A 24,701-nucleotide genomic window follows, 5' to 3' on the forward strand; every position below is an offset into this window, starting at 1 on the left:
TAGCTAATAGCATTATCTTTTCAGTCATGTCTAATGATTTCACATTTTTATCTAGAGTTGGGTGAATTCAGTTTGTGTTTTCTGACCAACCTTTTCTCTAGACCGAGCAAGAAAAATAACAGTAGATGTTAACCCAATCAGGTGAATATGAAATGAAGCCTACCATATTGGTTATTTCTTATCTTGTTCTTAGTGAAAGATGATTGTGGCATTATGCCCCTCCCCATTTCCATCTGGTTGCTGGCAGGCTCCCATCAAGCTGCAAGGTTTCAATTAGTGTAAATGCCAATTTCTTCTACGAAGCTTTCATTGTTACATTCAGATAGAACTCATTTTTCCCTCATGGTGGTCCTCTAGAACTTTTTACAAACCTTTACCATGAGACTTATTCTAATATTATAGAGTTTGTTGTTTAGGAGTCTGCCTCTCCTATTGGCTTTGAGTTCTCCAAAGATCCTGTCTTGGGCTTCATACAAACTAGGCAGTGGACACTCAAAGAACATTTGCTGAGCTGGTGGATTATGGAATGGAAATAGTCTATTTTAAAGTCTGAATGTTTAGTGTGTGGCCAAATTGGATGAAAAAGATGAGGTTCTAAAGAAATTGTGGCATGAAGTCAAAGACCCTCTCCCTTTTTTGTAGAAATAAGATAACTTTGTTTTATAGCTTTTGAGCTAAAATAGCTTTTGCAAAGATTAAGCTCATTTAGATTTTTTAAAAAGTATTTCAACAGGATCTGCTACAGGGGTTTTATTGTTTTGTTTGCTACCTTTCAAATTAACCACTTGAAGGTTTGAACACTTAAGGTTTTAGAGGAAGAAACCAAGTTTCAATTATGTTCGTTTCTTATAAAGCTTGTTTTTATAAGATTTCAATAAAAATTTGCTCCCGAGAGAAAAATAATAAAGTCTAAACGTGTCAATATAATTTTCTGCTAAAAGTAGATACCTTTTTTTTACTTGACTTTTTGACAATTTAATCTCTCAAAAATAATAGATTTTGGATATATGTATTTGTTTTACTAAAAAGTTCACCTGTTAGTGACAGGAATATTGAGACAAAGACTTACACCACTTTGGAATCTTAGAGAAGCTAGAGAGTGTCTAGAGAGAAATACACGTGTACATATGCTCTAGATTTCAAGAAAAAATATATCAAAAAGTTCAGAGAAAAATGGTCTTTATTCCTTTCCTAGATGATTCATCATGAAGGATGGAAAAGTGTGAAGATAAAAATTTAATTTTATAGTCACAAGATACAGAGATAAAGGGAGAGGATCTGCAAAATGCATTCTTTGAGCAAAAATTCACTGACCTTTCCAATGAGCTAAGATTTTCAAAAAACATGTATTTGGCAAAGAAAGTATTCAACGAAGTCCTCATCACGGTATTATAGAATTGATACTAGCTGGTAGTAATTTTTATCATTGGATTAGATGAAGATGTCGAAGGCATGCTTATAAGGTCTGCATATAAAAATAAATCTGGTAGAGTGTCTATCCATAGCCGCCTCTACAGACTAGAAAGCTGGTCACAAACAATACGATGAAAAAGTTAATTTTAAAGTCTTTGTTCATATTTTTTAAAAAAACAATTCTGGAAGCTCAGGTTGGAGGAAAATTAATGTGGTGGCTGATATGGGGGAAAGGATCTAAAGTTGTAGTGTTCCAGAGTGGGAATTAATTATTCTAATGATCTTTTTGTTAGTACTAATTAATCTTTGGCACTGTATGCAGTTCTGAGAATTACATTTTACCATGACACTGACAAAATCAGTGTCTATAGGATGGCAAATAGGTTGAGGTAGGATGTAAGAATAATTTTGCATTAGAAATCATTAAGGGAATCTGGAATGTTCAATCCAGAGAAATAGAGTTAAAAGTGATTTGCTAAACACTTTCCAAGATCTGAAGATTTCTGGCCATGTAAAGAGGCAGATGAGTTATTCTGTTTTACTCTACATATTAGAAAGCATTGCTGAAAATCTTTTAAAGAGGCTCAAAATAGAACATCTAGGGAGGAGAACTATCAAAGAGTGGATCTAGTCTGACAAAGTAGGAAGCAGTTCATTCCTGAGAATGTTTAAGTAGAGCTGCATACCAAGGAAGGTACAGAAGGTATTCCTGAATTAAGCAGAAGCTGGACCAGAGACCTTTAAAATATTTATTTCAGATTTTAGATGTTCAGATTCTATGCCTAGATAGCACACGCTTCTAGGTCAAGGGGAAAATTTGACTGAATGGTAATATGGTTGAAAACAAGAATCTATTTCTGTAATTTCATTCTATAAAATGCCTGTGTTTTGGTTACCCAATTTCATCAATATATTATCATAATCACCTCTAATTTCCATATTCCAAGAAGTAAAACAGGGTCACTTTCTTTTTATAGTTAGATGAGAAACAAAGACTGTAAAGAATTTGAGTTACAATATTAAATTATGGACAGTGCTGAAAATGCACAGAAAAATAATTGTCCAGATTGATAAAATAGAAAATTCACACTATTAAGATATTTTTAAAGAAGTAGTATATATGCATCATTACTGGGGTAGTGTGGTATAGAAGCAAAAATATAGGAATTGAAAATCAAGTCGGAGCTCTGCCATTTATGAGCTGTGTGCTCTTGGGTAAATTGTTTAACTTATCTGAGTCCTGGTTTCTTCAACCACAAAGTGGAGGTTATAATGGACATCTTGCAGAGTCATGAGAGTTCACCGAGGGCCATAATAAAAGTGTAAGTGACTTGTTGACTGTGAAACACTTTACAAGGCAGGTAGTATTTTTTCTCTGATGCATCAGGCTCAGTTAGTTCTTGTTACATATGGTAAAAGACTGCTGTCCTAGAACCTGCCAACTTGGGTTAACATTATTATGTCTAGGCTAGAGTTTCTCTCTCAACTAGACCTTGAACTTTCCGTGGAAGCTCAGAACTTCTCTTTTCCAATCTTATGTCCTGAAGTCCCAGAACAAAACTTGGCTAAATATTTGTTGAACGAATAAAAGGATAGATGCATGGAGCAATTACACCTTTTTTGCCACCCAAAATGAATGGCTAAAAATGAATTTCAGTGCATGCTCAAACTATGTTAATAGGACATAGGAAATTTGCCACCGAGAGGAAAATTTCACGTAGTTCTTTTTCTTTTTTGCCATGTTAACTTATGGGGAAAATATGCTTTTGGTAAAACTGAAATTCAGGACAGAAATTGGAGTGGGCCAAATTTTGTGTATGGGTTTGTTGGTGAAATTATCATATTTCTTATGATTGTTTTTTTGGTAAGTGTTGACTTCATTTGGTGACTTTTTTTCTAAGAAGTTAAAGACTTTATAATAAGTTATCTCACCACATTTGACAGTATCGCTTTTAAGTTACCATACGGCACAGCTTACCATCCCCATTTCTCAGATGATATTTTTGTAAACGAAGACATAAAGTGTCACAAAACTAGTCCTTGGATGAGCTAGAAATACAACCCTTTTCACACAAAATTCATCCTTCTTTCCTCTAGTTGTTTTTCCCTCTTCTAGCTGGCCATGCATTTCAGGGGCTGATGGGCGGCACAGTATGAATCCCATCAACTGTTCACTGAGCAGTGTACAGGCACATTAAGAATTGTCAGCAATTCTGATGAGTACAAGCAGAATAGTGCATGAACTATTAATTCATGTAAGGATAGCTTTCTAGGTTAAAGTAAAAAAAAATAATACAGAAATTGAGAAGAAGTTGGCTTCTATGTTCTCACAATAAACCAAAGCTCCTTTTGTGTGGGTGCTTCAGCCACTTCTGCCCTCAGGACCTCCAGCCATTCCCACTAAAGCCAGTGAGAACCACATGCATGCACCAGTGGGCACACACTAGTTCTATATTTATGGATGTTTATTTAAATTTCACAAAATGAGAAATATTTTGGTTGGTAGCAAATACAGCTCTGTTTACAGCCAGAATAAAAAAGGTAGGACTCTGATTTACACACAGGCAATGTAAATATCAAGTTCTAAAAACAGAGGACAAGACCTGTATCATTTCCTACAGGGTAGGGATATTAGTGTGATTACTGTGTAATGGAAGGGGCATTTAATAATGAGTCTCCCGGCCACATGTGTGCCTGCTCCGTTCACCCTCCCAATCTGGGCTCTGTTCACGTAAAGTTACCTCAGGAGAACTTTCCTGCCATATAAACTGTGAGAGTCCTCGTATCTTACAGGAGTTCTGAAAAATTGAAAGAAAAGACCTTTGGAAACAGCAGCTACTCACATCTCTGAGAATAACTGAGTCCTGAACTCTAGAACCTTCGATGCATTGCTGAGGAAAGCAACAATAACTTTATCTATGGGTCCCTGATACTTCTTTCCACCACCCAGAACACTGTCAGCTGAATCTTAATTGAACTGCTCAATGAGTGGAAAACTTTTTGTTCAGTTCTTTAATTCATAAAGTGACATTAGTTTCTTTGTTTTACAACGTATTTGGGACTAATATACCCAACTAATTCTACTTTCAAAGTTTTGAAGCTTTATCTTTTTGTTGTTGTTGTTGTTGTCCAAGAGTCACGAGAAATATAACTCGCATCCTATGAAAATATTTTAGATTTAGATCCATTCCGCCTTACTCCCAACATAGTTTCTCAGTTTCCTCCTGGTTAAGGAAATGGAGCGACTAATGAAGGACAAGATGGACAGTTCATAGATACAATGCGCTCTCTAATCCAGAGCCACGAAGTCTTCCTATGTGTTTAATGGGTTAGGGATGGAGTCAAGAGTCTGCAACGACAATCTCTAATTGAAAAAAAGGGAAATGCCCTCTTAAATGCTCTTTTTCTTCCCCTGGCTTGTTCTGACAGTAAGTAATGGTACAACTGTTCTACACTATTCCTCTTCAATTTTATTTTGTTTAATTCAGTCTGTCATTAGAAAGGCTTGCGAGCTTTAGGCTTGATGATTACTCTCGGTGGGAGGAAGTAATGCCACTGCAGACTCATGTTAGACAAGCGCTCCTTTATACAATGACGGGGCCTGCCATCGTAAATGAAAGGCTCTTTAAAGAGCAGTGAGGGACTCTTTTAAGCAGACTGCTACCATGTGCTTGTAACCCTCCAGCACAACTTGCGAGGATGAGACAGCAATGTGTTCTGCTGCAAAGAGGACTATTGTCCTCGTTGGCCTCAAGCGCATTGAGCCGCGTTTCACTGCAGTGTAGCAGGATTTCCAAAGGGTTTGCAAGGAGTAGTTCCTAAAATTCTGAACAGAATAAAAGAATGAAAACAGGGGTTTGAGAGTGTGGAATTTAGAACTCTACCATCTCCTCACCCTAAGCCAACCCCCAAGCCCCAAAATAAAATTTAAAATTTTGTGCACTGCACTCTGTTTTGAGGAAAAATAATAAACAATGGGTTAGATCACAGTTAAATAGTTGAATGTATATGAATAAACTTGAATGTTTATTCACGGACTCACAGGGTCTGGGTTTTAAAACTTGTGATAGCTAATTTCTGATACATCTGTCTCCAGGAGGAAAAGGAAGAAAGATGATCTACAATTATTAAAATTACCAGGATTTAAAAGATTTTGTTGTAGTCCATTTTTAAGCCTAAAAATGTTCTGGATTTTAAAGAGATGACTATAACACAGTATGTTTTTAATTTTTTATATGTGCTATTCAGGTCTCCTTGGTTCATTAAAAGGCTGATTTATGTTCTAAATTCAATCTGTAAATGCAGCCATAAAATAAATACCTCTATCTATTTCTCTATACTCCATATACGTACAAAATATTTGAATATGAGACAAATTAAATAAACCAGATTAATATTTTGGGGGCAAAAACATGTTTACTAGTTTAACAAAGCCAAAATGTACCTAAGGTAAAGGTCAAAGACTACTTCATTCCCTGCTGAGCAAATGCTCAGGAAGCACATTTGTCTACGTTTCCTGTCATAACAGGAAGAGTGTAACTTCTTCCTTTCCACGATGGCTTCAGTTTTACCTCCTAACTCCAATATTTTCTCCCTCAGGGCCTTCCAAATCAATCCTCACAAGACAGAAGGCAGGAGGCTGTCTCCGTTGTAGTTTCCAAACAGTTGCGTTTGTTGAAATGTTATTTAAATGTTAGTGATTTCTTAAGCTAAACTGTTCCAACTTAAAATTAAAAGTCAAATTTCCAAACATTTAGAGTGGATCTCTTATTCCTATTAGTGGTTCAACATATTTCAAAAGAAATGCAAATATATATTCCATATTATGCAATTTCATTTACTTCAAGTTAATTACGTTATTTTTCTTTTTAGACCAAAGTTATTATTCTGGGGGTGGGGAGGGAGAGTTGCCATATTGTCTTCAATAAGAGTATGTGGGGGATGTAAACTTTAAAAATACTTGCATCAAATTTTTGAAAGAGCTTATTTTAAACGAATAAATTATAATGTTAGAGGAAGTCTAGACTGCAAAGGACAGAGCTTTTGAGAAAATTAGCAACACGTTCTTTAATCTACAGTTTGGAAGAAACCTCTGGGTTTATGTGGTCTATTTATAATGTTAATATTTTTAGGGTTGGTTTCTTAGTAATACAATGTCACACACTTTGGTTTGTGCATTTGCAAAACAAAAGGTGACTTATTGCAAACAGAATGGGGTGTGCATGCATTCACAGAGGTGGAAGGTGCCATTCAATGCCAACTCTCTACACAAACTGATGAAGATACAATGAACACAAACGTGGGAATTTCTCTAAATTATAGTTTTAAATGAAAATTGAATGAGATATACAAACTAGAACTGAAACACCAAGACGTCTTGAAGCCCTCCAGTTTGTGCAGATTGTTACTGTATTCCTTGTGAAAATTTTGGCACCTCTTGGATTTCCTATCAAAGGAAACCTAATGAATGAATTTGATGGCAGTTGAGACAATACTTCTCTGGTAGTCAAGGAATGGAGTTAGTGGATATAAATATAAAATAGCTCACATGTATGGGATGTATAGTAAATGTGTGGCGCACTATTTCTGTTTCACCCATATACTGGGGAGACCATTTGTGAACTGTTTTTAAATTGCTAGGAACAGAACAGAAATGAGTGGCCTGATGTCATAGCTGCTCAATGTACATCGGAACACTCTAGCTACCTCTTTGATTTGGAAACTCACAAAATACATTTTTTTTCCTTCTGGTTTCCTTTTTCAGTATCTTCAATCACCAGTAATTCCAGCTCTCTGAACAAAAACTTTTCCCCCTGGTGATTTTAAGATTAATGAAAGAATGATTTAACTTAAATGCTGGGGAACCTTTAAGTAGGAGCCCACAGGATGCATCAATATACCTATAATTCAATTCTGAAATGTTTTATGCCCTAATTCATTACTATGATACACTCTAATTATTTATTGATACCAAGTTTAGGGAGGCAGTTTAGCTGTTAAGAAATGATACTGAGAGTAAAAAAGGCTTAATAATCACCAATATCAGTTATCTGTGAATTTATTTTAGATTTAAATCAACATTTCTGTGATTTTTTAAAACTTTAAAAAAATGCTTTTATTTATTTTTGAGAGAGAGAGAGAGACTGTGCATGTGCTCATGCAAGGAGGGGGAGCGGCAGAGAGAGGGGGACAGATGATCTGAAGCAGGCTCTGCACTGATAACAGCAAGCCCCATGTGGGGCTCGAACTCACCAACTGGGAGATCATGACCTGAACCAAAGTTAGATGCTCAACCGACTGAGCCATCCAGGCATCCCTATTTAAACTTTTGATTCACTTGATTTAAAACAAGCTTCCAGATATTCATGGACTAACATGTATAACTCTTCGATAGCAATTTAAGTATAATTTCCTCTCAGATACTATATACTTGCTTGGTATGCATACAGGCAATGGACAAATCTGTAAGTTCTGTTCGTGCAGATAACAAAAGAAAAAGTATGACTGGAATAATCTGTTCAACTCATGGTTTAGAATTAATTACAAAGTTATCTTCCTGAAGCCATTTATTTGTCTTTCTAAATTATCAAGTTCCTCACATTTAAAGAGTAGGTTAGTAGGTTTTTACCCTCAGGTTTAGAACTGTAATTAGCCTTTTATTTACTGGCATTCTGGATATCACCTTGAAGGAACATTACAGTCCAATTTTCACTGAAATTTTAGCTAAAATTCTAAGAACAGCCTAAAATAGTGGAAAGTAGCAGAACGTAAGGAATAATGCTTGTTTCTTTTGAGAGTCATTTGATGAAATCAATAAATCTCTTTTATTCACTTAATTATTTTTTTAAAATTTTTTAAATCTTTATTTATTTTTGAGAGATAGAGACAGTGAGTGAGCAGGGGAGGAGCAGAGAGAGAGGGAGACGCAGAATCTGAAGCAGGCTCCAGGCTCTGAGCTGTCAGCACCGAGCCCGATGTGGGCCTTGAACTCATGAACCATGAGATCATGACCTGAGCCGAAGCCAGACACTCAACCGACTGAGCCACCCAGGCGCCCCTCTTTTATTCACTTTAAAAAAGATTAGATTTCGTTTAAAAACATCCTTATGTAGAAACTGTTCACAGGTTGCATCTACACTGAACATATTTCTCCGAGTTCTTTTTTTCTGAGCCTATTTAAAATAATTTGTAAGTTATATATAGAAACTGACTGGGTGGCTCAGATGGTTAAGTATCGGACTCTTGATTTCAGCTCAGCTCATGATCTCACAGTTTGTGGGACAGAGACTCTTGTCCGGCTGTGTGCTGACAGCCTGGTGCCTGCTTGGGATTCTCTCTAGCTCTCTCTCTGACCCTCCCCTGCTCACACTCTCTCTCTTTCTCTCAAAATAGGCAAATAAACATTAAAAACATAAAAAAAAAAAAGAAACCGACATAGGGACCTAAGAAAAGAGAAAAAGTTAGAAAATTTAACAACTATGATCTCTGAATTCCTTTTAGTCATGAGGGGATTCTCTTGTTCTATTAAGAGGAGAATGTTGCTAATTGTCTTTAATTTGTGCTCCAGTTATTGCACTGATAATTACATGAAATTTTGTTTGCTGGCAAAAACTATTAGTGTGCCAGACCTGATGGAAGAGAACTTAAGACTTTTAAAAATCTTCTTCCCTTAGCTTACTATATTAGGTCCTGACTGTGTTATTTGGCAAATATTTTTCCCTTACAGTTATTCAAATATTTAAATGTCTTTTTATAACAAGTCACACAAATACATTTGGATTTACCTCTCCTATCATTTCAAAGTGGGGAAACTGAAAATTTAAAATACAAACATACAAGTATAAACAGGTTTAGGTTAAACAAGCTTATTTTTTGTATATCTTTCTTCTTGATACAACAGATATAACAGATTTCTAAGTATATTCTGCTTTTGTAAAAAGAGTGAGACAAGGGTAAAACTCACTTTAAAAATCTGTTGTTTTTTTTTTTTCAGGAGCATATTTACTGGTACCATATGAAGTAGGGTAAGATTATTGCCTGATTACTGAAGGTACTTAGGGGGTAAAAATAAGAAATGCAGAAGGAGACACTGAAATTGTAGTGTTAGAATAAAGTGGATGCTGGAAGTGATAAAAATGGTGACAAGTAGTTCAAAATAACTTGGTCAGTAACATATATTTGAAAATAAGTGCTGCAAGCATAGAACTTAGAAAACTACTCCTTCTCATCCTTGTCACAAGCCCTGCCCTGCAAATGTCTGTGATTTTCCTTCCAGCCCACAAGCCATCCTCTGCTATCAGCCACTCCTGCTCTGAAAGGATTCTCTCACCCCTTGTGAGATTCCAAAGGCTCCTTTTGTGCTCCTGCTCTGCTCTATTCCACTTTTCCTTCCAGCTCCCTTATAGCCTTTAAAAGGTAGAACCTTCTTGAAATGAGGTTCAGGTACCACTCTTTAGTGTTCTACACAGCTCAGGAGTTGTTTTAATGGAGGTCACATTAACTTATAAAAGCTAATGGTTTAAGAAGCATGAGTCTTAATAGGAACAGCTAATACGTACATTCATTGGGCGCTTATTATATGTTAGATGCTTTAAATTTATGCCCTAATTTAATTATCTCAATGACTTGAGGTGGGTACTATTTTTTAAACCTCAGTCTACTGATGAGGAAACTGATAAGGCTCAGAGGGGCTAGTATGTGGCAGAATTGGGATCACAGCTAGGTTCGTGTGTCTAAAACCCATGCTTTTCACCATTATGTTACACTGGATGCAGTATGATGTAATTGGGAAAAGCAAAGACATAAAACCATGCTCTTAGCCATTATATTATACAGGATGTAGCCTGACATGGTTGAGAAAAGCATGCGTTGTTTTGTTTTTTTAATCTGAAAGGTGTGGGCTCCAAATTTTGGCCACCACTTAGTATTAACTCTCTGACTTGAAAGCTTTGATCTGGGCCCTGTCTAGCATCTAATCTTTTCTCTCATTTCTCCAAAGTCATACATACCAGACTCAAGTTCCACAAGCTTTCCCTTGGCTCCTTAGCAAGCTCTTTCCGTTCTTAAGGAGCTTTGCAAATATTGTTCCATCTGGAATGTTGTCACCTGCCTAACTCTGACTCATGTTTTAGTTCTCATCTTTTAGCATTTCCTCAGAGAGGCCTTTCATCCAATCCCCAATCTAAATAAAGCACCTCTTGTTATACTTTGATAGCGCTTTGATAATTTCATTCACACCACATATTTATAACATTTTTATTATATATTTGCAAATCTCATGTCTGCTTCATCCTACTAAGCCAGGGATCCACAAACGCTGGCCCACAGGCCATATACAGCCCATCTCATTTTTGTCAGTAAAGTTTTATTCATAGACACATTCATTCATTTACACATTTGTCCAAGGTTGCTTTCACAACTAGGGCAGAGCTGAGTAGTTGAGATGAAGACTGTATGGCTCACAAGGCCAAAAATATTTGCTATCTGGCCCTTAACAGAAAAACTTTGCTGACCTCTGTGGCAGATGATAAGCTGTATGAGATTCGTCTGGTTTACCACTGAATTCTTAATGTTAAGCATATTGCAATCTAATAATATTTGTTGATTTAGTAAATAAGTGAATTATTCCCCTGTAAGTGGGGTTAATAAGAATTAAATGAAATAACACATACGTAATTCTTGGTACATGTTGCTACTTTTATTAAGTTATCTGGAAATTTCTATAAGACAAATTAACAATTCATGATTTTATTTATTTTTACATACTCGCTTAAGTAATGTATGCAGTTTAAGTAAGAAATTGAGAAATAAGTAGTTTTCATAAACTCAGAAACGCTGGACAAATTTTTAAAAATAAAATGAGCTGTTCATTTTTTTCCTCCTCTAAACTATTTTATGTATACAACTGGAGTTTCTGAGTGTTAGCTGTTCTCCTTACTTCCATCATGAAAGGTAGAGTAAGGGCAAAATTAAATTTAAACAGTTAGCTGCTGTTTTACAGCAGTGTTAGTTCTTAATGATATTCAACTTATACATCAGCTTTGTAATATTTCATTTCACACTTTTAAGTCTCTACTTCTTATTCTGTAAAAACACACCCTGTTCTCTGTATAGCCAAATAAACACCTGCAATGGCAGAGTGGGCTTTTACTACTTTTAAGAAAAGATGACAGTGAGCCATTGTGTGAGGTTCTATTATGGAGCCTGCAGTGGGGTAAGCTTCAAAAAGGGCAAAGCAGTTAACATTTTTCTTTTCCACATGTGAACACAAAGTTTAAAGGAAGCCCAGGCTGGGGGAGCCTCCGCACTTGGGATGATTGGCTCCTGCAGATTCGCTAGTGGTGGTGATTATTAGACGTGACCTACATCTTGTAAGCTTTCATGTCCACTCTCGTAGTAGGTGAGTGGTGCACATAACAAACATTTATAAATAAGATGGATGTCTGAGATTGTCAATAGCCACTAAAATAATCACTGAAATATGCATTAAAACGTGGCAGTTTTCACTTCTACCAATTCAAGAGTATGAGTGAAGGACCTGCTATACCTAAAGGTTGGAGAAGACTACACAGATCTGAAATTCTGTAGAATAAAACCAAGGAATTCATCTTCAGGATTAAAAAAGTCATCTAAATTGAAGTGAATTTAAACAAATTTTTCTTCTCCTACAATTATCATGACTTCTAACATGGATGAGAGTAACAGTAACTATAGACGCATCATATATAAATTAAGATGTTCGATTATTAGCTCAAAAGTATGTGTTAAAATTCTTCCATCCTGTGTGAGTTTTATGTTCCTTTATAAAGCATAATGAAAGCTCATGAATTCAACCTGCAGAAATTTTCTCCTTTCTTTATAGGCAAAAGGAAGATACTATGAATTTCATGAACCTAAAAATTACCTGGTATTATCAATGAAATTAGGTGCTAATTCCTATAATTTTTGACAGCACTCAAAATAGATTCTAGTACAAATAACTGGATCTAAACAGTCAATGGTATATGGTGTTCAATATTTCAGTCTTAATTTCAATTTCAAGCTGTAAGCCAACAAAAAAATACTGTGGTTTATATTGACAGAATTATTACTTTTTGGCTTGACCGATAGCAATAAACAATGTGTAGGAAAACAATGAAGAAATCCATCAAAAATCTTTACTTATCCTTTAACTCAACTTTCAGCCAAAAATAGTTCAAGTCATGTGTATGTACCTTAAATATAATAATTTAAGGGAGTATAAACTTGGAAATCTAAAGTTTCTTTACCTCTTAATGACATACTGGCTTTGATGGCATAAATAACAACTTGTATTCATTATCATTTACACATATAACAACTTAAGTGTCCATCAATGGATGAATGAATAAATAAGTTGTTACACACACATATACACACAATGGAACGTTATTCAGCCATAAAAAAGAGGAAATCCTACTATTTGCAACACCATGGAGGGATCTTGAGGGCATTATGCTAAGTGAAACAAGTCAGAAAGAGAAAGACAAAGACTGTGTGATCTCATTTATATGTAGAATCTAAAACACAAACAAACTCACCCAAAGAGATCAGACTTGTGATTACCAGAGGTGGAGGGTTGGGGGAAGAAGAAATGGAGGAAGGTGGTCAAAAGGTACAAACTTCCAGTTACAAGATAAATAAGTACTAGGGTTGTAACGTACAACACGATGACTACAGCTACCACTGCTGTGTGATACACAGAAAGGTTGCTAAGAGTAAGTCCTTTGTTTCCTTATTCTTTTCCTTTTACTATATCTATATGAGATGATGGATGTTAGCTGAACTGATTGTGGTAATCATTTCACAATACATGTAAATCAAACCAACACACTGGACGCCTTAAAATTATAGAGTGATGTATGTCAATTACGTCTCAATAAAACTGGAAAAAAAAACATAGGAAAAAACTTAAACCAGAAATCAGTTCTAGTCTCACTTGCAGTTCCAAGAAGACAGAAGGGGAGACAGACCAGAGTGTCTTTATTTGAAGGAAATTAGTCTGGTGAGGGCATCTCCAAAGGCTATCCTCTTAACTTTTCCCAGAATAAATGAGCAACAGGCAAAACATTCCTCTCTCCCATGGTCAAGGAATGAATGCCAGTTTTGCAAGTTCCATTATCCATTTGTAATGGTTGGGATCTGGCAGTACTACAATTTGTTAGTTAACATTAGAATGCATACAAACCACCCAACTATCCTTGTATCACCTAACCAAATGCATTCTCCCCAAGTGTGAAGGGAAATAGTCAAATCACAAATATTCATGATATACAAGTCTTTGTCGAATAGAACATTTAGAGATATAAAATCTTTAGAACAAATTGATGGTATCATACAGTATTATCTTTGGACTCGCAGAAAAAAATGGTAACATCATCTGCCTCTTTGTTTATAAAATTCGTGGTTTAAAGAAAATGGTATGAATTAATGAATAGTTTTTGCCTACATGTTTTAAGTTCCTAATATTTCGTGAGGGTGTTTGTTGTTGTTGTCAGCACAATGCTAAATATCTTGGAGACATTTCAAAGTCTCTTTTAGTGTGAATACAAATAAAGCCATTTTTATAAGCCTATATCCTAAAACTTTAAGTGCATGACCACAAAAGTCCTTGTTCCCATGAATATAGGAATATCTTTGTTTGATGATGCGTGCAGTGCAGCAATGTTATGCTTATTAACTCTTAATTATTAAGCTATTCATGTTATACAGGGATAGCTCCCGTTCAAAATTTATTGTGAAATAAAAAGTGAATAATCATGAACATGTAAGCTATTTGTCTAACAGATAAGGTGATTCTTCCCCCTTGACATATGATAGAATATTAGCATTTAAACTGGCCACATTTAATTCACTAAGACTTCTCTTAATGTATGCTCACAAGTTTGGAATGTTTTCAGGGTACCTTTAATATGCCTGGGGGAAATGTAATAAATAGTCCATGTAAATAATGATACAAGAAAAAGTCTACCCACTCACCTGTCTGTTACGTTCATCCATAATCCTCGTAATCTGAATCTTTTTTCTCCCCATAGTCCCCGTTTTTCTTCTCTCTCTCGTCCCTGAAATTATGTATTTTTTCCTTCCTTTTCTTTCTCTTTCCTGTTTCCTCCAAACAAATCTCCTTCTTCAGCACTTGCACTGCTCAGTTCCCAAATTCCTGCATTCGTTCCTGCTGGACAAAAAAGAAAAATTAAATGCCACTTTAACTGAAAGCCAGTTTCATAAGAACTATCGAATTCTAATTTTTTAAAAAAGAAAACTATATGGAAGTAAGCCAATCAAATGAATGAAAATATGTACTCAAAGCACATGGTATATCCCATGCAGGAGCATATCAAATAGGAACAGTTTGTTTTTACAGTTAAAATAATCTCAGAAGTAATATAACAAGTCATTTAAATAACAAAAACTGTACTTTAAAGCCCAACACTTGAAATGTATCTTTTGCAACGAGTTTCTTAATATTTTTTAATGAAATTAGGTGACTATTTTCACCCTTCTATTATGAAAAATTACCTGAATCAGAGAGTTAATGAACCTCTATGTACCTGTGTATGCTAAGTAGGGCAGCTAATTCATTTCTGAAGGGAAAACAATCTCGTGTTTTGACAGCAGAGGTGATAACGTCCCTCGTTATGCAAATAGGATGGACTATTATGAAAGTGCTATTTGATATATGTAAATGTCAACTAATTTAAATCTAAATCCTTTAATCTTATTTTTAAAAAGTCACTGCTATGAGAACACTGTAAAAATAATATGGGATATTTAATCTTACATAATAAGCAGCTATCAGCACTGAGATCTCTTTTTCCTCTTGAAAGCCCTTAAGCTATATATTGAACACAAGAATCAAAAAAGATAATCATTCACAGAAAAGAAATGGTGGGAAAAAATTAGAGTATTACTCCATTTGAAATGATACTTTTTTTTTATAACTACACTTTTTATAATAAGCCATCAGTTCTCAAAATTTAAATATGTTAAAAAGACATATCATATGTCTTTGGGGAGTAAGATACAAAATTACAGAAGCCTGATACTCTATATATACTAGATATCTTTAGGTCATGAATTAAAATTAAAGAAAGGATCATCCATAATATAAAATAAACCCAGAGAACCCGAGTATTAAAAGTATGTATTTTACTTTGTTTTAAATTATATCTGAAAATATTTGAAAGTAATGAAAATAAATTGCCGTGAAATGTGGAAGTTAACCAGAAAGCATTCCACAATGGATTCTTCATTTGCAAGCAACAGCTCCAATTATCCTATCCAGTCTTATGTCAGAGAATGCAACTACTTTACACATGGCTCAGAATTTCCCTGTTTTAGTTGGTGTCTGACAAGGGACCTGAAAAATTCCCACATGTATTATGTAATGCTAAGCCAATGTCCTGGCTATTTAATAGATTATTTGGCTCCAATTCAAAGTTATCGGAACAGGAAAGCTGTTATACACTTGGTCTGATCATCAGCTGTCTTTTGATTTCTTTAATTTAATTTCTAAATTCTTTATCACCTTGAGTAAATTTCTTTAAATTAAAATTTTCTGTGGTTATCTAATTGCAGAAGCTATTATGATATAATTAGTTCTGGTGGATTAAGCGCTGCTTAAATACTAAGACCATCCATTCTCCTTTGCCCAATGCCTTTCTACGAAACTGCAGCTCAGTTGTGCCTCTGAGAATACTATATATGTTGAGTAACATCATGACCACACAGTGCTCATCAAAAACTCCAGTGGTAATTTTAAATGTTGGAAGTAGTTCAAAAGTTTTAAAGAGTTATATAAACAACACACATTTGACAAATACACATGAAAAAATTAGCTATAATAACACATTAAAATCACATTACAATAGAAAACATTCATGAAGCACAATTGCATTATATATTCGCTGTTGCCAAACACTGTCCATCTATCTATTTTTAGAAACAGTCTTAAATATCACTCAACTGGGCAACTTTCCTGTGTTTCCCATAGTCTTACCTTAGAAGCCAGCGGCACGTTAGATTGATATTTCCCTTGCATGTGCAAGACCCCAAAGAGACAAACAGGCTTCCTCTATCACAGAAAAGCCAACCCATGAATCCACAGCAGATGCATATGGGACAATTTCCTTTCTTTTCGTTTAGCTGAGGCCGGTGGCACTATCGGCTTACAGGACTATGCCTGCCTAAGCGCTTATTCACTTTAAGGTGGAAGGTCAGGGTGAACAGATTAGAGTGTGGTGACAAGGCGGGGAAGACGAGAACTTCTACAGATCCTGGTTTCAAAATACAAATAACCAAACAAGCAGAGAAACATCCCAGGAGAAAAGTCTCGTCAGAAAGGCAGAGGGAGCGCTCCTCCAGAGCCAAACTTAGAAGAGTTCCTACATATCACCACCCCATATTTCACAACTTTGAAACGAGAGACACTTTTGAAAAAGAGCAGGGCAGGGATTTTAATCAGTGAAAAAGGATGGGAAATATTTTGCCTGAGAAAATTTATATGCATATATCAAACATGTATATAAAATGGTCAGAACACCACTGGATATGTTTTCCCTTTTGAAATACGCAAGGTAAAGACAAACAAGCTTAAATTTCAGTAAAAATTAAGATATTTTCCTGCTTTCCATAAAAATTAGTATTTCTTGAAGTCTTGCCTGCTGAACATTTTTAAAATACGAAATCTGATATTATTATGTACACATGCAGACTACTACGCAGTGATGATGCGACGTTTTCACGAAGTAAAATATGTCACACGATGTGGCTTAGAACATTTGATTATGGATCACCACGTTTCAGGGCTGCCAGTAAAAATTCAGTTAGGAAGGTCAACAATAGCTCAGGAGTTGTTTTCTTAGCATAACTATTTTTCTAAGCTGATTTTTATGCAAAAATTATTTTGCAAAGTTGGTTTCGAGTATTAATTTGTAGGAGGCCTAGAGAGGCTGAGAAAGAGATTATGTAAGTTTAGTAGCTTTTAAAACTGTTTTGTATGTATACGAAGAAGAGAATCGCTAAACTCCGTGTAGCAGAATTTCAAGTTATGCTGAGAACTTTCATTACATACAATCAACCATAAGCTTAAAATAATTCCAGCAGCCCTGCTGCTAACTTCTCTCCACATGAAAGAAGCATTCTTGGAAAATGACAGAGCCACAGAGAAACAATCAGTAATTAAAAAAAGAAGAAGAAAAAGAAACGCTCTACCACAGTTACACTCTATGGAGTTACAGTCTTCTGCATTTTTTTTTCTTTTCGTCAACCTAAATATAAGAAAAATAAAATCAAGCTGCTTACTAAAAAGGGGAACTTCATTATGGCAGGCTTCTGTTCACTTTGAGTTTGGCATAAGCAGACAGATGAAGGCAGAGTGGTTTTGAGACCCAAGTAGAGAAGAATATCTTGTGGACAGATGCTAAAGATCCTTCTCCCACCCCAGCTCTCTCATTTACAAACAAGTTCCCTTGAGTGACACACACCGCCTCCCCCCTTCCCAGCCTCACTCTTTTTTGCGCTCTTCCTCCCTCTCTCCCTCCCTCCCACAAAATCCCTCCCCTTCACACAGAAGAATCTTGACAGAATGGCAGGAAACACGCACAGACTGGTCGGGGAAGGATATGATGTCAGCAACCACGAACAATAAAAGGTGTAAAGGTGCTTCCTTCCCTAAACTGTTCCAGAAGTGTAAAATGGGAACCAAAACTCTTCACTTCCTTCTCTGAGCAGAACTGTCTGAGTGTGCCGTGCTGCATGCCACACACAGAGAGGCCTTTGAGAGGTTCAGATAAGGGACAATGACAGAAACGCAGACATGGCGACACAATTTTGTATTTCTATTTTTAAAGCACCTAAGAAAAATCCATTTCAGGTCTAGTTTCGTCTTTTGTATGATTGCTTTAAGGAATAAGAACAAGAAAACGAATTCACTTTGGTCAAGGAGGAGATACATCACAATTACCATTTACTATGTCTCGCAGAAGTCATCTGACACAGCTAACGCAGCCGTATCATCTTAATTTACCCTTCGAGGCAAATGAAGAATTCTATACAGACAAAGAGCCAATTGGATAAATTATATTTTTGGTAAAAAATAGAATCACAAAAGCTGTCCAAAAAACAAAAACAAAAAATCAATGTTTGTTAGTAAAACACATTACTTCTTTGCAACCATAGTTTAAAAAAAGATACAGTGAGTGGGGGGAATAGATGACTATGTTATTGCAGTTCTCAAAGTTGTCCAAAAAATTCAGAGTAAGAACCAAAGAAACTAACATAAACTTTCAGTATATAATGAAACTATTTATTTTAATCTCATCGCTATTAGGTTCCTTCTAACATGGAAATGGCAGTCTACCATAAGGTTTCTGTAGGACGAAAACCACATATCAAGTGGATCTGAGTCATCTTCAGATTTCAATCATCTTCCCACAACACTTTGATTTAGAAATTAAACACAACCTTCAGTTATGTGTTTTGATCGTAGAGTGAGACTGCCATGCCACATTAAAAGATGTGGGAAGAAATTAATTCTCTTCTGCTAAACTTATCTTTGCAAAGCATGTATTTTGCTACAATAAGCACAATGCAGTCACTTAAATAAAAACAACCTATGAAAAACGATCAAACATTAAAATATGTGATGGCAATCTGCAAAGAAAGAATTCTGGTTTTCTTTTACTCATATTAGCAAATAACTTCTTCGCTGTCTTACATTTTCACCAATACTAGCATCTTCATACAGAGTTTTATAAAAACTAAAGGCTGAAAACCAAGCACACTATGTCCAACAAAAAATGATACTGTCATATAAACACAAACCGGATGCTTAGTACGAGATGAAAGTGATCTTAAGCCCAGTTGCTGCAAGCCTCGTATTAGTAATTCAAATAAGTAAATGATTCATTATTATTTGAAGTGGAAAACTTTGCTTATTATGGTATATAGAGATACATTTAACTTTCTCCTTTATGACATATTTGAAAGACGTATGAGGCATGTAACTATATTTTGGTTAAAATGAACAAGTAGAACTTTTACTTTTTTTTTCTGCTTAAGAGGTATTTTGAACTTCGAAAGACATAACAATTATTATTATTCTCATTGTTACTCAACTATGTTATATCCTAAGAGTTGGGGAATACTTCCTTGGTCCTGAAAGTCATTCCATGTCTCTTGAAGTAAATTTATGATGTTGTATTACCCTAGCTATGAATGCTAGCTGATTTCATTTTAAAGACACATAGTCAAAACTTACCTTCCTAAGGGTACTTAAAAAACCACTATTATTTACCTCTGGATAGATACCATCATGCCAAATACAAACTTATCTTCTCAATTTATTTCAATTTAGTGGCAATATGATGGAATTTGGAATTGTTACCAAGTCTCAGTAACATAGTGTCACATACAAATAATAATGTCATCTGTCAGTTCCTCATACATGCCACACTCCTTCCTACCACAGGGCCTTTGAATATGCAATCCCCCCTGCCTGGAATGCTCCACCTTCCCCTCTGTGCCCCCTTAACTTCTTCCTCTCCTTTCTGTCTTAGCTCTAATTTCACCTCCTCAGGAAGCACTCCATCCTTTCATGATCACAACAAATCCCCCGTTAGGACTCACAGCACCATGCCTTTCTTTGTAGCACTTGTCACAACTGAAATTGCCTGTCTTCTTCAACATCTGTGGGCCAACTCTGTTTTGTGTCTCTTTCATAATCACATTATCTACCCCACTGCCAGGCACATCAGAGGAGCTGGTAACTCAGTTGATTAACGAATTTAAGATTTTCACCTCTCAGGTATGTATTTTCTTCAGTTGCTAGTTTTAATGACTATTCCTGAGAATATTTTCATATTTCTGCTTATACAGAAGCAAGTTGACAACCTCATTTAATCCTCTGTCATATTTATATAGCATCTCATATATGGAATAAGAGTAACTCACAACCCGAAGTCGAAGTGGAAAGAATTTTGGAGTCAGGAGGCTCAGGTCTGAACTTGAGCTTGTTGTTTGCTCTTGCCTACAACAAGCTGGGAACAAACTTCTTGACGTGCAGGATGGCTACGAGCACTAGGTGTGGTACTGTATGCAAAGTGGGTACACAGCAGCACTGCAGACATGACCTACTACTTGTAAGATTGCTTCAGTTTTGAGGCATAAAACAAAAGTCGTGTTATACAACGAGGCTACCAAGCGAATCATAGTCCTTACGTACACCGTGAAGACTTCACTTTCCAGAGCTAATGATGAGCAAGTTCTAACAGGTAATGCTTCATTTATTCCTTAACAATAATCATTATATGAAGAAAAAAATTTACAGTGTTATAAAAATTAAGAAGTTTCTCTTAAGTATCAGTCATGGAAGAGCTTCAGGCTGCAAAAGCAGAAATAACTAGGGAAATATATCAATTTTCCCAATGACCATGGCTGCTGAAAACTCTACATTAATGCTTCTAGTCCTACTTTAATATCTTTCCCCAAGGACAAAAGGAGATGAAATGTATGTCAGAAATATAATAAGGCTAAAAAGGAACTCGTTTTGAAAACCTCTGCAATTAATTTAATAAGTGGGCCTAACCTGCCGTTATCACTGACATAAATCATTTTATTTACACAGTTCTAGAATTTAGGAGACACGCATAACTTCAAACAACCGTGTTGCATTATAAACAATTTAATAAACACGAGGGAAGCATACCTTCCCCGTCATGGTTTTCCATGGTATATTCTGTCTTGAACATTTTTTTCACACTGCAGCTTAAACAGCCTTCTTCATTCCCCGTTCCAAAATAAACTCCAAATGGTCTAAATATGTCAAGAGCCTCATGATGTTGAACCACATCACAGTTTTTTTTTTTTTTTGCCTTTCCACATCATATTAACTAATTAATTCAGGGTTCTATCATGTCTTTGTTTTCCTAATTTTTCCCAACAGTACAGCCACCACCTTTTCTTTCAAAAGCCACTTAGTGATATGCCAGGGCTTACCACAAAGGTAACCCCTGCGTTGCGTCATCACAAAGCAACAGCTACTATTTGGCATCACAGATTACGTTCTGTTCCCCAACTGTAACCTCTCAGTAAGAACACGCAGCTGGATTTTGTGTCGCTCTTACTGAACAAAGCAAGTAAAGCACCACACAACACCAGTATCGGTGAAACAAAATTGCCAGCCTTCAAAGCAAGCTAGGATTGAAGAGGGAGATGTTGTTACACGTTTTCGTGTTACTATAACAAAATCTGAGTTCCTGGGCATCTCATAATCCTTTTAGAAAAACATTTTATGTTCATTATTTTCTTAATCTTTTATCATATTTCATATGAAATTCATATTCATATGAATTCATTCATATGAATTTAATATAATATTTCATCACTAAAGTGGAAAAACTCTATAAATTTCTTTCTCAAAAGCCTATATGTACCAGACACCATGTTCAGCCTTACTGATACACTGGTGTGTGTGTCTGGGTGTGTGTGGGGAGAACATTTTTGTGCAAACCTGCAGCAAATGGAAAAGCTCCATTTCAGTCTTTCATAATGTGAAGATAAAACAGTAAGAGTAGTTTTTAAGATGCCTGAGTAGTCTTAAATAATCACAATATTACTAAGAAATCACAATATTACTAAGTAATCACACCAAATAATCAAAGAATCACAATATCACCAAATAATCACAATAAATAATCACAATATTACTAAGAAAGTGATATAACTGGTTAAAAGGCAGTCTAAGTAATTATTCTGTATTCAAATATTATGTTAAACAATTGAAAATTATGTCCTAAAAATAATTTGCTTCCGTTTTTATTTTCCTAATTTAGTTAATATTTAAAGATGACCTTGAAATAGAGAGAAATAACTACTGTCCTCCTGCCAATGTTTTTGTTATACATTAAGGAGAATAAGCTTGATAAATCACCCACTATTTACACTGAATGTCATTTACTTTTTGTCTTTGGTCGAACTTCAGGAATTTATAAAGTTTACATAAAAGCCTTTCATCTAATATACATAATAGCCAAAATGCCATAATAATGTCTCTCAAAATATAGATATTTGATATTGCTGTTCTATGTGGCTCAACATGGAAACCAGTGATTCATCAATTTTTCTATTCTCTTCATCTCTTTTACAGCATCCTAATCAACCTAATTAAGGCTTTGTTCATCTGAAACCTCTGATGACAATTTGTTTAACTCTATCCCACTGTGGTCTTCTTATAAGGAGAATTAAATCTGATCTTCTGACAGCAATCATTAAATGATCCCAACTGGCCCCAATTAAGCCACATGGCTCACGGGCTTCCATACAGTCAAGTGCCAAGTTCTCTGCTCCATTCGCACATCATTCTTTACCTTGGTTTATTTTCTTAAAGCCAATTAAGTACATGTCTTATCAAGTGGAACTAAATTTCCTTGTGTACATTAGCTTAAGATACAGTGCATCAATTGACTTTGCAGTCACACTGAAGTATCACACAGGGCTCCTAAAGCCATTCTCTCTAGCTGTAGTGCTATTAATGAAAGTAAAACAAAACAAAACAAAAAAAAACACAACACTTTAAATTTACTTACCCATGCTGAAAGTGATACATGTACCTTCTCAAATAATACACATATTCAAACACTTGTGGCTAACATAAATCAACAACAACTTTCTATCTGGCTTATTTACAATGATGTTTTAATAGAGTAGTATCTGCATTTGGTAGAGCTTAACATCCTTTTTTTTTTTTTAAAGCATTTCAATTGTCTCTTTAAGAGCTGCTAAAAGAGTAGTTCCAAAGTAAGACTTCTGAAGTTAACCTTTCTTACCCTTAATTTCTGCTCTAATTTTTTTCACATATGCTCAATTGTAAGTTCTGTAATGATGTTCGCAGGCCTTCCTATGAATGCAGGTAGCCTCAGGATTTAGAGCTCATTGATTGTGTGCTACTCCAGGGAGATGGCTGATTAAAAACAGCCTCGTGAGGAGGAGTAGCTCCTATTCACATCTGGCTCATCTTGTTCTAAACGCTCATACCTGTATGGAAATTTGACCCCTAGCTCTGGCTTTGGAGCACCGCACTTTTCAGTCCTTTACCTTCGACGTCAGGGCAGAAACACAGTTAGATTAATCTCAGTATGACTGGTGTTTGACACAGTTTCTGAAGGCCTTAATCAATTATCCTGACTACTTTTCTGAGAATAAAAACAAATGTGCTGTATTTTTACATCTATTCTAATTATAGCTATCACTGATCATCTGTTGGTATCTGATGCAGGCTATCTGTCACAGTTCTCAGAGCAGATGGATTAGAACATATCTGTTCATCCTAATCATACATTAAAAACTGACATTAGGATAGAAAACTGAAATGGATGCTATGCATCTTATTGGACATTAACCTTGATGGAGCACGGCAATTCTTTTTATTCCTTGACCAACAGACGTAACTACAAAGAAAAAGGAAAATATAATAGAATCTTTAACATATTGACATTTGGAAACACCTAGAAAAATAGTTATGCGTGTTTTCTTTATGATAGCTAAATAGATAATCGTCTACTCAATAAAAGTTCTCCTCAGAAGAGGAAAATTCAAAATATTTACTACAAAATGCTGATGATTTAGAAAATACTAACAGCCTAACAGCTGATTGACCTTAAAAAATGTATAATAAATATACTAAAATTTTGGCAAAGCAAAACAAGATGCTCGGGTGTTGCATTATGAAATATTTCTCACTGTATTATAGTAATCTCCAATAAGGTTTGATGTTAATTTTAGAGCACGCTTCTGCTAAAAAGGGCAAACCCTGCAACAGATTTAGTACAAAGAAGCTGAAAATATCCTGTGGAAAAAAAAAATCTGTAGTGAAATCAGCCAGCCCAAATCCTGCCATTACTCAGCACTGCAGTGACGTGCGGATGTTTGTAGTGGTTTGAGGAGCCAGCAGGGGTGGAAACTCTACGTACTCGACTTCAACATGATTGCAATTGAACCTCATCAAAGTAAGAGCTCATAATTTGTCACAGAAAACAGCCAATTAACATATGTTAGAAAAAGGCTTCATAAAGATAATATATGATTAAAGACCCAGTGCAGCTGTTGAAAATCAAAACTATGCATTTAAAAAAGAAATCTCAGCCTGAGCTTCCGTACGGTTAAACTGATAATGGCTACTATGATTTTTTTTAAAGGAGAAAAATATAATTACAGTGCTTCTCATAAGTTTGGGGTTATGGCAAGGGAGAACTGGGTACTGTGGTATTATTTAC

General features: G+C 35.5%; 1 protein-coding gene across 11 annotated transcripts in view; it reads right to left on the bottom strand.

Annotated features, from left to right (window-relative positions):
• Window positions 1–24,701, bottom strand: part of MEF2C (myocyte enhancer factor 2C) — a 151,102-nt gene that overhangs the window by 80,570 nt on the left and 45,831 nt on the right. For 6 of the 11 annotated variants that reach the window (XM_047864716.1, XM_047864704.1, XM_047864712.1 and 3 more), the window contains exon 2: window positions 14,410–14,605. In XM_047864716.1, coding sequence (XP_047720672.1) covers window positions 14,410–14,463 — 54 coding nt within the window. In that variant the 5' untranslated portion in view covers window positions 14,464–14,605. Of the gene's footprint in view, window positions 1–14,409; window positions 14,606–16,429; window positions 17,532–17,558; window positions 17,570–17,733; window positions 17,899–24,701 lie in introns of those variants that run through there. The other 5 variants (XM_047864684.1, XM_047864693.1, XM_047864681.1 and 2 more) reach the window with 5 other exon arrangements.

The sequence above is a fragment of the Prionailurus viverrinus genome, chromosome A1 (genome assembly GCF_022837055.1).
Source record: "Prionailurus viverrinus isolate Anna chromosome A1, UM_Priviv_1.0, whole genome shotgun sequence".
Lineage (NCBI taxonomy): Eukaryota > Metazoa > Chordata > Mammalia > Carnivora > Felidae > Prionailurus > Prionailurus viverrinus.